The sequence below is a fragment of the Trematomus bernacchii genome, unplaced genomic scaffold (genome assembly GCF_902827165.1).
Source record: "Trematomus bernacchii unplaced genomic scaffold, fTreBer1.1, whole genome shotgun sequence".
Taxonomy (NCBI): Eukaryota; Metazoa; Chordata; class Actinopteri; order Perciformes; family Nototheniidae; genus Trematomus; species Trematomus bernacchii.
The window spans coordinates 15,244,758-15,257,661 of record NW_022987828.1 but is presented as its reverse complement, the minus strand read 5'-3'; the positions used below and the strand labels follow the sequence as shown (position 1 = coordinate 15,257,661).

General features: G+C 40.9%; 1 protein-coding gene across 1 annotated transcript in view; it reads left to right on the top strand.

The window, feature by feature from the left end:
* LOC117499745 overlaps window positions 1–12,904 on the top strand; it is a 29,642-nt gene that overhangs the window by 16,127 nt on the left and 611 nt on the right. The window contains 35 exon segments of the mRNA XM_034152345.1: window positions 3,553–3,768; window positions 3,843–3,986; window positions 4,069–4,225; window positions 4,317–4,344; window positions 4,529–4,611; window positions 4,614–4,796; window positions 4,893–4,996; window positions 5,116–5,254; window positions 5,367–5,485; window positions 5,613–5,762; window positions 5,863–6,033; window positions 6,132–6,432; window positions 6,585–6,649; window positions 6,744–6,831; window positions 6,943–7,060; window positions 7,143–7,266; window positions 7,716–7,852; window positions 7,930–8,185; window positions 8,271–8,513; window positions 8,596–8,772; window positions 8,851–8,996; window positions 9,089–9,179; window positions 9,278–9,667; window positions 9,792–9,918; window positions 10,008–10,126; window positions 10,214–10,410; window positions 10,653–10,836; window positions 10,947–11,112; window positions 11,224–11,348; window positions 11,446–11,754; window positions 11,846–12,049; window positions 12,157–12,282; window positions 12,370–12,540; window positions 12,628–12,732; window positions 12,828–12,904. The exon segment at window positions 12,828–12,904 is cut by the window's right edge and continues 19 nt beyond it. Of these exon segments, the coding sequence (XP_034008236.1) occupies window positions 3,553–3,768; window positions 3,843–3,986; window positions 4,069–4,225; window positions 4,317–4,344; window positions 4,529–4,611; window positions 4,614–4,796; window positions 4,893–4,996; window positions 5,116–5,254; window positions 5,367–5,485; window positions 5,613–5,762; window positions 5,863–6,033; window positions 6,132–6,432; window positions 6,585–6,649; window positions 6,744–6,831; window positions 6,943–7,060; window positions 7,143–7,266; window positions 7,716–7,852; window positions 7,930–8,185; window positions 8,271–8,513; window positions 8,596–8,772; window positions 8,851–8,996; window positions 9,089–9,179; window positions 9,278–9,667; window positions 9,792–9,918; window positions 10,008–10,126; window positions 10,214–10,410; window positions 10,653–10,836; window positions 10,947–11,112; window positions 11,224–11,348; window positions 11,446–11,754; window positions 11,846–12,049; window positions 12,157–12,282; window positions 12,370–12,540; window positions 12,628–12,732; window positions 12,828–12,904 (5,540 nt within the window).

Below are 12,904 nucleotides of genomic sequence, written 5' to 3'. Positions count from 1 at the left end.
TCTGTTATCAGCCTGCAGCCAGGGAGGAGAAATCAGCTGAGCTGCCTGCTCCCTGCACACAGACGTGTGTGTGAGGAAGTCCGTGGATTGGTCAATTTGGACCAATTAGCGGGGGCTTAACGTAACGGCTCCGCGGACGTAACGTAACGGCTCCACGGATTGGTCCATTTCGTTCCGGGTACGGCTTGACATCATGCCGTCCCGGAAGAATCAAATGGACAATGACGTATCTCCAACGAGGCGTTTTGGGGAGGTATGAGTTTTACTCGCTATAGGGTGTACTTTGAGGGTTTTGACTCTGCACACCGTTTACATGCATAAAAACCTTCATAACACACAAGGGGACGGGTAATAACCGGAAAAGCATGACACCTCTCCTTTAAAGTACACCATTTGAACCTAACTTCCTCCTGGACTCGAGAACAACGATCACGATCTACACTGGAGAACAGAGGGGGGATGGGAGAGTTTTGTCACATTCCAATGGGCCATTACTTTTGAAACAAAGAGAGTCACAGCCCTGCGTTGATTTAAGGCAGCTGTCGGGGGGTGGGCGGTGGTGAACGGTACATGGTCAATGTTTGTTTAAAAATGTTTGCAATCGCGAAAGCTCTAGTCTAAGCCAATCGGACATGGACAAAAAAAAAGGATCAGTCTATGTGTCGAGGGGGAACTAGAGACACTCCTCTGCCTTTACAGCCATGGTCCGGTCTGACAGCGCTTAGCTCTCTGCTGCAGAGAGGAAGAGAAGATCACTGCTCTAAACAAAGTCAAAAATCGTACATCTAAACGGAATCAATCAATCAATCAATTTTTTTTTTTTTTTTTTTTTCTCATACTGATATTCTGAACAAACTGTGCTGTTGTATTAGCTGTAAAATGTCTTTACTGTAGGGTATTTTTATTATTTGTACAGCACTTTGGCTCGACCAAAAATCGTTTATAAATGTGCTATATAAATAAAACTTGATTTGATTTGAAAATGGGAGAAACCTCAGCAGAGGAGGGACCCCTCTCCCAGGACGGACAGACGTGCAATAGATGCCGTGTGTAAATCGAAGAGATAATACATAATAATTCATTATTATTAATACGTTAAGTCTTGTTCATTGTTTTTCACTTTTATTAAATGTTTGATATTTCCGGCACAGACGCTTTCATACCGGAAATGCGCGATAGAAACAACAGGAACTGCGACAGCATAAATATGCAATCACAAACCTACATTTAAACGTTACTGCTGGAGAAGAGAGATCACAAGGCGTTTGGGAGATCACAGGAGGGGTGGGAGAGCTGTGGCTGATTGGCCATTACGTGTGTAAACAAAGAGAGTCACACACAGCCCCCGCTGATCAGCTGATCACCTGATCACCTGAGAGAGAGTTTCATTCAGACTATTTAAAAAAACAACGGTCTAATTTTATCATTGCACAACAATGAACTCAATGTGTGATTGTTATAGCAGTAATAATACAGTAAACTATTAACAATAGTATAATATTATAGTAAATATTCTTGTTTGCCCGTGGTGAGATGACGAGGCTCCATTAAAAATAAACCTATTTTTTGTGAATTACTGAGTTTAGGCACGTTAGTAGTATTAAGACCCCAGTATGTGTCAGAATGAGATTAAGTACCTGATAAGAGAGTGATTTATGACCCTCATAAACCTTAGTCCCGCCTCCAAATCACTTTAAAGTGGCACCTGTCAGTCTGACATCTGACCTTTGACCTTTGACATCTGACCTTTGACCCTCTTGTCTTTTACGACTTGTTTGTTTATAGCCCTGATAAGGATATTGCACAATAGGGGGGTGATAAGACTTTATCACCCCTTTGATGTGAAACCTGTTAGTATCTTAGTAGGTCATTATTTGTCAATGATAAAACCAGATAGTATGATAGTATGACTTGTTTGTTTATAGCCCCTGATAAGGATATTGCACAATAGGGGGGTGATAAAACGCTTTATTGGCAACGACACTACTGCACACACACCCACAACCCCAGAAGAACACTACAGAGCTGACTTCTTCAAGGTGCTGGATACTGTGGACATGCAGCTGAAGGAGAGGTTTCATCAGAGTGGTGTGACAATATTGGCAAAGCTGGAGGAAGTCCTCCTAACTGGGGAGCTGGACACCGCAGTGGTGGACCAGTATCCTGAATTAAACCAAAGGTCACTGAAGGTGCAGCTTGACATGTTTAAGCTCCATTCAAATCCACTTCAGACGCCGCAGCTATTCTGAGGAGTCAGTTGCCTGAAGTCTGTGGCCTTTTCGACCAAGTAGAAGCCCTTATACGGCTTCTTATGGTTGTTCCTGAGATTCAGTGCTCTGAGGAGGTTGAAGACCTGGCTGAGAAGTACAATGATGCAAATTCGCATTAACAATGTAGCAGTCTGTCACATTCACAAGGAATTGCTGGATAAAGTCCGCAGGGAAAAGATTTGCCAGGAGTTCTCCAGGTCACAAAGTCAACCTCACATGATGATGTGATTCCAGTTTTCAAGCACAGTAAATATTCTCTTCCCAGAGTATATGATGGGACCAAGGTGATGATGTAGTACATGGTTTTAATAATACTTTTGCTTTTCAATGTTTGTCTTTTCAAACCATGAGCTGGTTCATATAATATTTGAACACCCCCCTGTAATCTCAGATGCACCCCAAGTCATCATTTTATTCTGGAACCGGGCCTAAGAGACAGAGTTACTAGCTGTACTGGATGAAATCCAAAAAATGCCTGTTAACACCATATTTGGCAAGTGCCCTCATTTAACCTCGCTGCGTAAGCAAGCCAGATTGTATAAAGGGAGCCCCAACAGGACAGAGGACGGTGTGGTGGAAGACCTTTGGAGACTTCAGCTTGTGGTAGGCTTATCTTCTGCTGTATAGCATTTCAATGCATTCTGTATTTGCTCAATTTTCTAAAATATAAATTCATTGTAAAAAATATCATGAACAATTTTGTTGATTTAAGACCAATATGCTATCTGCTCAACAGGATTGTGGAATATTTCTGACTTTTCAATAAGAGTGGAACAGGTATGAACATATTTCAACTACATTACATTTGTAAATATATTTTATTCCGTCAATCTAAGTTAGAAACACGTTTTAATTAGCTAATTACTTTTAACTCCATACTGGAATGTGTTCTGGTAGTGGTACACAGGAAAATAATTGAAGTGTGGATTGTTACCAATCCACATTTCAGTTGACTTTCTACCTCTGAGAGCAAAGCAGCTGACCCCCACACTGCTTCCTGGGCCCTGTATAGTAGCTGCCCACTGCTTCAAATACTAGGATGGGTTAAATTCAAAGACTACATTTCACTGAGTGTGGTGCTGTGCACATTTGTGTGACGATTTAACGAGAATTTGATTTAAATCCTTCCATTTCAATTTCAAGGAGAATTCTATTTAATGGTGATATGTTTATTTTTCTTTGATGACAGACATTCTGGGCTGTTGAATCAAATTGATTGAAAACATTCAAATAAGTAAGATTAATAAGATGTATCTTACTTGTGTGTACTTCACAGAAATAAACTGCCACCATGAGTACCGACGCGGAGATGGCCTTGTATGGCAAGGCTGCCATTTACCTTCGTAAGCCAGAGAGGGAAAGAATTGAGGCTCAAAGCGCACCATTTGATGCCAAGAGTGCTTGCTATGTGTCTGATGTCAAGGAGCTGTACTTGAAGGCAACACTCATCAAGAAAGATGGTGGCAAAGCCACTGTCAAAATCCTGGGAACTGAGGAGGTTCGTATCATTAAATCAGTGTGTACAAGGAATTCAATTTGATCATTTCTCATGTAACACATTTCCTGTTCTAGGAGAGGGTAGTGAAAGAAGAGGAGGTCTTCCCATTGAACCCTCCCAAGTATGACAAGATTGAGGACATGGCCATGATGACCCATCTCAATGAAGCCTCTGTGCTGTATAACCTCAAAGAGCGTTATGCAGCATGGATGATCTACGTAAGACTAATTGCCTAATGAGACTGCAAAATGTTTGCTGGAAACATGAAGTTACATTTAAATTCTCTATGATATATTTTAGACCTACTCTGGGTTGTTCTGTGCCACTGTGAACCCCTACAAGTGGCTCCCAGTATACGATTCTGAATGTGTAAGTGCCTACAGAGGCAAGAAGCGTATGGAGGCTCCACCCCACATCTTCTCTGTCTCTGACAACGCTTATCAGTTCATGGCTACTGGTAAGTCATTACCACTCATTTAAAAACCATCAGTATAGGGTTTCTGTTTTTAACATGTACTTGATTGGTTTATGTTTTTTTACTTTTACAGATAGGGAAAACCAGTCTGTCTTGATCACGTAAGTTTGTAACATTTACAATTGTACCAATTTTTTTTAAATTATCAATCAATCAATCAATCAATGTTTATTTATATAGCCCAATATCACAAATGTTACATTTGACTCAGTGGACTTCACAGTTTGTAATTAAGATTAATCAAACATATTGGTCAAGTTCTTAATAATCTCTGTCTCTACCTAGTGGAGAATCTGGTGCTGGAAAGACTGTGAACACCAAGCGTGTCATCCAGTACTTTGCAACAATCTCAGTTTCTGGACCCAAGAGAGACTTGTAAGTAACAATCCTTATAGTGTATACAAACTACTGTAAGTAAGATTTAGCCTGGCACTGACATGATCAAAACTTGTAGATCTGCTGGAGAAGTCTAGAGTGACATTCCAGCTTGAGCAAGAGAGAGGCTACCATATCTTCTACCAGATGATGACCGGCCACAAGCCAGAGCTCCTTGGTAAGGAGAATTAGATATTGCAATTGTTTCAACCTTATTAGAGTTTTACATTTATAAAAAATATCTACTGACATGTTTATTTTTTTTGGATTCTAGAACTGGCACTCCTCACAACCAACCCCTACGACTTCCCCATGTGTAGCATGGGTAAAATCGTTGTGGCCAGCATTGATGACAAAGTGGAGCTGGATGCCACGGATGTGAGTAATTTTCAATTCAACATATTTAAATAGACTTTGTGAAACAAATGCAACATCATTACAACTATTTTAAGAACTTTTGCTTGAACAATTATGTTTTTTGTGTCTTTTGACATCAGAATGCTATTGATATCCTGGGCTTCACTAATGAAGAGAAGATGAGCATTTACAAGATGACCGGTGCTGTGCTTCACCATGGTAACATGAAGTTCAAGCAAAAGCAGCGTGAGGAGCAGGCTGAGAATGATGGCACAGAGGGTGAGTATTTAATCTTAGCTCAAAGCTTAGAGCTTGGCAACAACATTGATACATTTCTTGATAACATTGTGTTCTTCACAAATTATGATGGACATTTCTGAATTATTTTCAGATGCTGACAAGGTTGCTTATTTGCTGGGTCTGAACTCCGCTGACATGCTGAAGGGTCTGTGCTATCCTAGAGTGAAGGTCGGAAATGAGTATGTCACCAAGGGACAGACTGTACCTCAGGTAAACAATGATGATCAATATCTAACATTCTACTGTTTATAAACAAAAAATGTATGTATCTTGAAAATAATATAATATACCAGTTGTATATGTCAAAAATGAAATCATATCACTTTTTTTCTTTAAGGTCATGAACTCAGTGCCTGCCCTGGCCAAGTCTATCTATGAGAGGATGTTCTTGTGGATGGTCATCCGTATCAACAACATGTTGGACACCAAACAACCTAGACAGTACTACATTGGTGTGCTGGATATTGCTGGCTTTGAAATCTTTGATGTAAGCCAGAGTTTGAACAATTTAGCAGTTGATACTTTTCAATAAATAATAGTTCTTATTGCCTTGTAAGAGATTATGAAGATGATATGTCCTTTTGCAGTTCAATACATTGGAGCAGCTGTGCATCAACTTCACAAATGAGAAACTGCAACAGTTCTTCAACCACACCATGTTCGTCCTGGAGCAAGAGGAGTACAAGAAGGAGGGTATTATCTGGGAGTTCATTGACTTTGGTATGGACTTGGCTGCCTGCATTGAGCTGATTGAAAGGGTAACCACTTCATTTATTATATCATACATCATATGTAACTGTTTTTTTATTTGTTATAATGTATCACTAAATGATATACCTCTTTCAACCTTTTCAAGCCCATGGGCATCTTCTCCATCCTTGAAGAGGAGTGCATGTTCCCCAAGGCCTCAGACACATCCTTCAAGAACAAGCTGTATGACCAGCATCTTGGCAAAAACAAAGCATTTGAGAAGCCAAAGCCCGCAAAGGGCAAGGCTGAGGCCCACTTCTCCCTGGTGCACTATGCTGGTACCGTGGATTACAACATCACTGGCTGGCTGGACAAGAACAAGGATCCCCTGAACGACTCTGTCATTCAGCTGTACATGAAATCCTCAGTGAAACTGCTGGTTTCGCTGTATCCTCCAGTAGTTGAGGGTAAGATAGTAACTACAGTAAACACATTTAAGACCAGAGATAATATATACTTTTTACTAATCAAATGTATATTTGTAATATTATTCTATTTTAACTCATCAACTATTACTTGTTTGTGCTAATTGTGTGACATTCTAACAAAACATCAACAGATGCTACTAAGAAGGGAGGCAAGAAGAAGGGTGGTTCTATGCAGACTGTGTCCTCGCAGTTCAGGGTAAGCTTTCTCAAAGCAAACATATAGATCTCTGTTTAAACTAAAACTCCCAATTGTGGCATTTCATGACATGAGACACCAATATGGATTACAGGAGAACTTGGGCAAGCTGATGACTAACTTGAGGGCCACCCATCCTCACTTTGTGCGCTGTCTGATTCCCAATGAGTCAAAGACTCCAGGTACATATACAACAGTATTGATGACTGGTTTGGTTTTTAATGCTGTGCTGCATCAACTAAAATACCTACTATTTATTCAAATAACTAAATATATAATATTTTTTTGTACAGGTCTTATGGAGAACTTCCTGGTTATCCACCAGCTCAGGTGTAATGGTGTCCTGGAGGGTATTAGAATCTGCAGAAAAGGTTTCCCCAGCAGGATCCTCTATGCTGATTTCAAGCAGAGGTATAATGTTTTTATACATAGAATGTTAACCTCTCATTATTACAATGTAATGCTCCTCCTGACAATAAACTCTTTCATATAGATACAAGGTGCTGAATGCCTCTGTCATCCCTGACGGTCAGTTCATGGACAACAAGAAGGCTTCAGAGAAGCTGCTTGGGTCAATTGATGTTCCTCATGATGAATATAAATTTGGACACACCAAGGTAAGTACTTTACATTTACTTCATAACTGAGCTAATGAATATTTACCAAAGACGCTGTACAGTGTATTTGTTGTATGTTACTGTGACTACGGTACCTGTAGTATGTATTATACATGTAATTAATGAAACTACCGCAGGAGGTCAACTCTGGTAGCCTCTCTTTTTCCATCCCGGCAAATAATAAATAATAAAAAATAAAAAACAATACTTCCTTGATTATGATGAAACAAGTAATTAAGACTTGGCCTTAAAACCATTCCATCCGACCAAAAACCATCATGTAAATAGTAGTCACATATTTCATTTTGTTTGTTTGCTTGCTTGTTATACAGTGTTTCAAGTGTTCATTACTTGAATTCATCATTTATTTGCTGAAAGACATTTATATTTCCCCTCCTCGAAAAAAGGTATTCTGATTCTGAAAACATTATTTGTTTCTGTTTGTTCAGGTGTTCTTCAAGGCTGGCCTGCTGGGTACCCTTGAGGAGATGAGAGACGAAAAACTGTCATCTCTGGTCACCATGACTCAGGCTTTGGCCCGTGGTTACGTCATGAGAAAGGAGTTTGTGAAGATGACAGAAAGGAGGCACGTTGAAAACTGCTAATTCTGATCAATGGTGTAAAAAAAGAAATATATTGTCTAAAACCTATTTTTCTGTGCAGGGAAGCCATATACACCATCCAGTACAACGTGCGCTCCTTCATGAATGTCAAACACTGGCCATGGATGAAGGTCTACTACAAGATTAAGCCTCTGCTGCAGAGTGCTGAAACTGAGAAGGAGCTGGCAAATATGAAGGACAACTATGAAAAAATGAAAACTGACCTGGCTGCTGCCCTGGCCAAGAAGAAGGAACTGGAGGAGAAGATGGTTTCCATTGTGCAGGAGAAGAATGATCTGACTCTGCAAATAGCATCTGTAAGTAAACTTCAACAGACAAATACGCTTTTTCATGTTTGTGAATAAATAAGAGCTAACATGTATTTTTATGAAAATGGTCTAGGAAGGAGACAATCTGTCTGATGCTGAGGAGAGATGTGAGGGACTCATCAAGGGTAAGATTCAGATGGAGGCCAAACTCAAAGAGACAAGTGAGAGACTGGAGGATGAAGAGGAAATTAATGCTGAGCTCACTGCCAAGAAGAGAAAGCTGGAGGATGAATGCTCTGAGCTCAAGAAGGATATTGATGACCTGGAGCTTACCTTGGCCAAAGTGGAAAAGGAGAAACATGCCACTGAGAACAAGGTTTGTAATCAATGATCTGTCCATTAGGTAGTGAGATTATAATTATTTATTTGTATTAACAAAATCTTTCTTGCACACTTAGGTGAAGAACCTGACCGAGGAGATGGCCTCTCAGGATGAGAGCGTTGCTAAGCTGACCAAGGAAAAGAAAGCCCTTCAGGAGTCTCATCAGCAGACTCTTGATGACCTGCAGGCAGAGGAAGACAAAGTCAACACTCTGACCAAGGCCAAGACCAAGCTTGAGCAGCAAGTGGATGATGTAAGTTTACAGTCACTTGATTTGGCAAAGCAAGATTATTCTTGAACATGATAATTAAAAATGTATACCTTTGTTTAGCTTGAGGGTTCTCTGGAGCAAGAGAAGAAGCTGCGTATGGACCTGGAGAGAGCCAAGAGAAAGCTTGAGGGTGATCTCAAACTGGCCCAGGAATCCGTCATGGATCTTGAGAATGACAAGCAGCAGTCTGATGAGAAAATCAAAAAGTAACTTAGTTTTTCTGTTTGCACAACATACATTTTTTTAAAGAAGTGTTCAATTGCATGAACTCAATGCACTTTATCAATTTTGTTCACAGGAAGGAGTTTGAATGCAGTCAGCTCCTTAGCAAGATTGAAGATGAGCAGTCTCTGGGTGCTCAGCTCCAGAAGAAGATCAAGGAGCTCCAGGTGAGATATTGTGTTACACTTAACAATACTGCATACATTTACTATTATGTGTAATAAAGTGAATGATTGCTAAAAGAGAAAACATCTACATTCAACAGGCTCGTATTGAGGAACTGGAAGAGGAGATTGAGGCTGAGCGTGCAGCTCGTGCCAAGGTTGAGAAGCAGAGAGCTGACCTCTCCAGGGAACTTGAGGAGATCAGTGAGAGGCTGGAGGAGGCTGGAGGTGCCACCTCTGCTCAGATTGAGATGAACAAGAAGCGTGAGGCTGAGTTCCAGAAGCTCCGTCGTGATCTTGAGGAGTCCACTCTGCAGCATGAAGCAACTGCTTCTGCCCTTCGCAAGAAGCAGGCTGACAGTGTTGCTGATCTGGGAGAGCAGATTGACAACCTCCAGCGTGTCAAGCAGAAGCTTGAGAAGGAAAAGAGTGAATACAAGATGGAGATTGATGACCTCTCTAGCAACATGGAGAATGTTGCTAAGGCAAAGGTACACTAACATTACATGCTTTTTAAAATTATATTATATGTTACCAATATGAATATAGTACATCATGTAAATTATTTTGTGAATAAAATCTGATCACTGATTTTGTTTATTTTTTCCTCATTAGGGAAATCTTGAAAAGATGTGCCGTACTCTTGAGGACCAATTTAGCGAACTGAAGACCAAGAATGATGAAAACGTCCGCCAAATCAATGACACAAGTTCACAGAAAGCACGTCTCCTGACAGAAAATGGTATCTACATGTTTTTGGTGAACCATCTGTGGAGTATATGATTGAGAAACGTAACACAAACTAACGTATTATAATATTTTTCACACAAGGTGAGTTCACCCGTCAAGTTGAAGAGAAGGAAGCTCTTGTCTCTCAGTTGACCAGAGGCAAGCAGGCCTCCACACAGCAGATTGATGAATTGAAGAGACAGATTGAGGAGGAGGTTAAGGTAAGAAACCATTAAGATAGTATATATTTGTATGATTTGTTTGTGATTTAGAAATTGTGTAAAGGTTAATAATATTTCTTACAACAGGCCAAGAATGCTCTTGCCCATGGCCTGCAATCAGCCCGCCATGACTGTGATCTACTGAGGGAGCAGTTTGAAGAGGAGCAGGAGGCCAAGGCTGAGCTGCAGCGTGGAATGTCCAAGGCCAACAGTGAGGTGGCTCAGTGGAGATCGAAGTATGAAACTGATGCTATCCAGCGCACTGAGGAGCTTGAGGAATCCAAGTGAGTGACATTCAAACTGTTAAATGGCCAGAAGTGTAGCATTTTAGCAAAAACTCTACTGATTCCTGAATTGCTGGTAATAACATTAGTATTTTAAAATGTGTATAGCTTTTTACTTTGAGGCCAATCATTTAGATTAATTCATACGGTAATTAGTTGTTTCATATATGCATATGTAACTAGAAAATAACTTGTAACTTTATGAGTTTAACTGAGCCACAAATACCTCAATTTTCAAACAGGAAAAAGCTTGCCCAGCGCCTTCAGGAGGCTGAGGAACAGATTGAGGCAGTGAATTCCAAGTGTGCTTCTCTTGAGAAAACCAAACAGAGGCTCCAGAGTGAGGTGGAGGACCTCATGATTGATGTGGAGAGGGCCAATGGCCTTGCTGCCAACCTGGACAAAAAGCAGAGGAACTTTGACAAGGTAACACAATTTACTGTGTTTGGTCAAAACACACAAACAATGACATGAATATTTATTTTGCCCTGATACTTTAACATAACCAAATAAACTGTATGGATTGTATTATTCAGGTGTTGGCAGAGTGGAAGCAGAAGTACGAGGAGGGTCAGGCAGAGCTTGAGGGAGCACAGAAGGAGACTCGTTCTCTCAGCACTGAACTGTTCAAGATGAAGAACTCTTATGAGGAGGCTCTTGATCATCTGGAGACCATGAAGCGTGAAAACAAGAATCTGCAACGTGAGTTCTACATAATGTCACAGAGTTCAACATGAGTTGGACATTTTTTGTTGTTGATATTTTACCATTTGAGGCTCAACAATATGATAAAACCCATGTATCTTTCTGCAGAGGAGATCTCAGATCTGACTGAACAGATTGGCGAGACTGGCAAGAGCATCCATGAGCTGGAGAAGACCAAGAAGCAGGTGGAGACAGAGAAGACTGAGATCCAGACAGCTCTTGAAGAGGCTGAGGTATTTCTTTCCTGGGAGTTCATAACATTACAAATCATTGACAAATATATCAGTGTTTGAAGGCAAAGATGAGTGTTTAATTGTTTGATTTCATTAGGGAACTCTGGAACATGAAGAGTCTAAGATCCTGCGTGTCCAGCTGGAGCTCAACCAGATTAAGGGTGAGGTGGACAGGAAGCTGGCAGAGAAAGATGAAGAGATGGAACAGATCAAGAGGAACAGCCAGAGAGTGACTGACTCCATGCAGAGCACTCTGGATTCTGAGGTCAGGAGCAGGAACGATGCCCTGAGAATCAAGAAGAAGATGGAGGGAGATCTGAATGAGATGGAGATTCAGCTCAGCCATGCCAACCGCCAGGCTTCTGAGTCCACGAAGCAGCTCAGGAATGTGCAGGCACAGCTGAAGGTATAGAAAAGGAACAGTTTATTTTCCAACTATGGTAGATTGGGCTACATTTTGGCATTCATGTATATATGTCTGATCTTTTTCTCACTAGGATGCACAACTGCACCTTGATGATGCTGTCAGAGCCCAGGAGGACTTCAAGGAGCAGGCTGCTATGGTGGATCGTAGAAACGGTCTTATGGTGGCTGAAATTGAGGAACTTAGAGCTGCTCTGGAACAGACGGAGAGAAGTCGCAAAATTGCTGAGCAAGAGCTGGTTGATGCCAGTGAGCGTGTTGGACTTCTGCACTCTCAGGTGAACAAACCTAATCATTTCAATAATTCAAGAATCAAATACAATTTCAACTAACATGAATATTAGGCATGTGATGACTTAAGAGGCTAAATATCTGTACCTTTTAGAACACAAGCCTTGTGAACACCAAGAAGAAGCTTGAGACAGACCTGATCCAGGTCCAGGGTGAAGTGGATGACACTGTGCAGGAAGCAAGGAATGCAGAGGAGAAGGCCAAGAAGGCCATCACTGATGTAGGTTTCAATGTCATGTGTTCTTACTTTTGACGGCCATTTTTTTTGTTGATATTTCTAATTAACATTTTTTGATGTCTCCTGTAGGCTGCTATGATGGCTGAGGAGCTGAAGAAGGAGCAAGATACTAGTGCTCATCTGGAGAGGATGAAGAAGAACCTGGAGGTTGCTGTTAAGGACCTGCAGCACCGTCTGGATGAGGCTGAGAACCTGGCCATGAAGGGTGGCAAGAAGCAGCTCCAGAAACTGGAGACTAGGGTAAAAAAAGTCATACTAAGATTTATATAGCTGAAAGAAACCTTTGAAAACAAGCTGGATACTTAATGTTTTAATGTTATTCAAAAGGTGCGTGAGCTGGAAGCAGAGGTTGAGGCTGAACAGAGACGTGGAGTAGATGCTGTTAAAGGTGTCCGCAAATATGAGAGGAGAGTTAAGGAGCTCACCTATCAGGTATGGTTACTTTCATAGTTAAAATGTACAGTACCAATTAATCTAATATACTAACCTTTTACAATATTTAAACGTGCAAATCTAAATTGGCACAGACTGAGGAGGACAAGAAAAATGTTGCCAGGCTGCAGGATCTGGTTGACAAATTGCAGCTGAAGGTGAAGGCCTACAA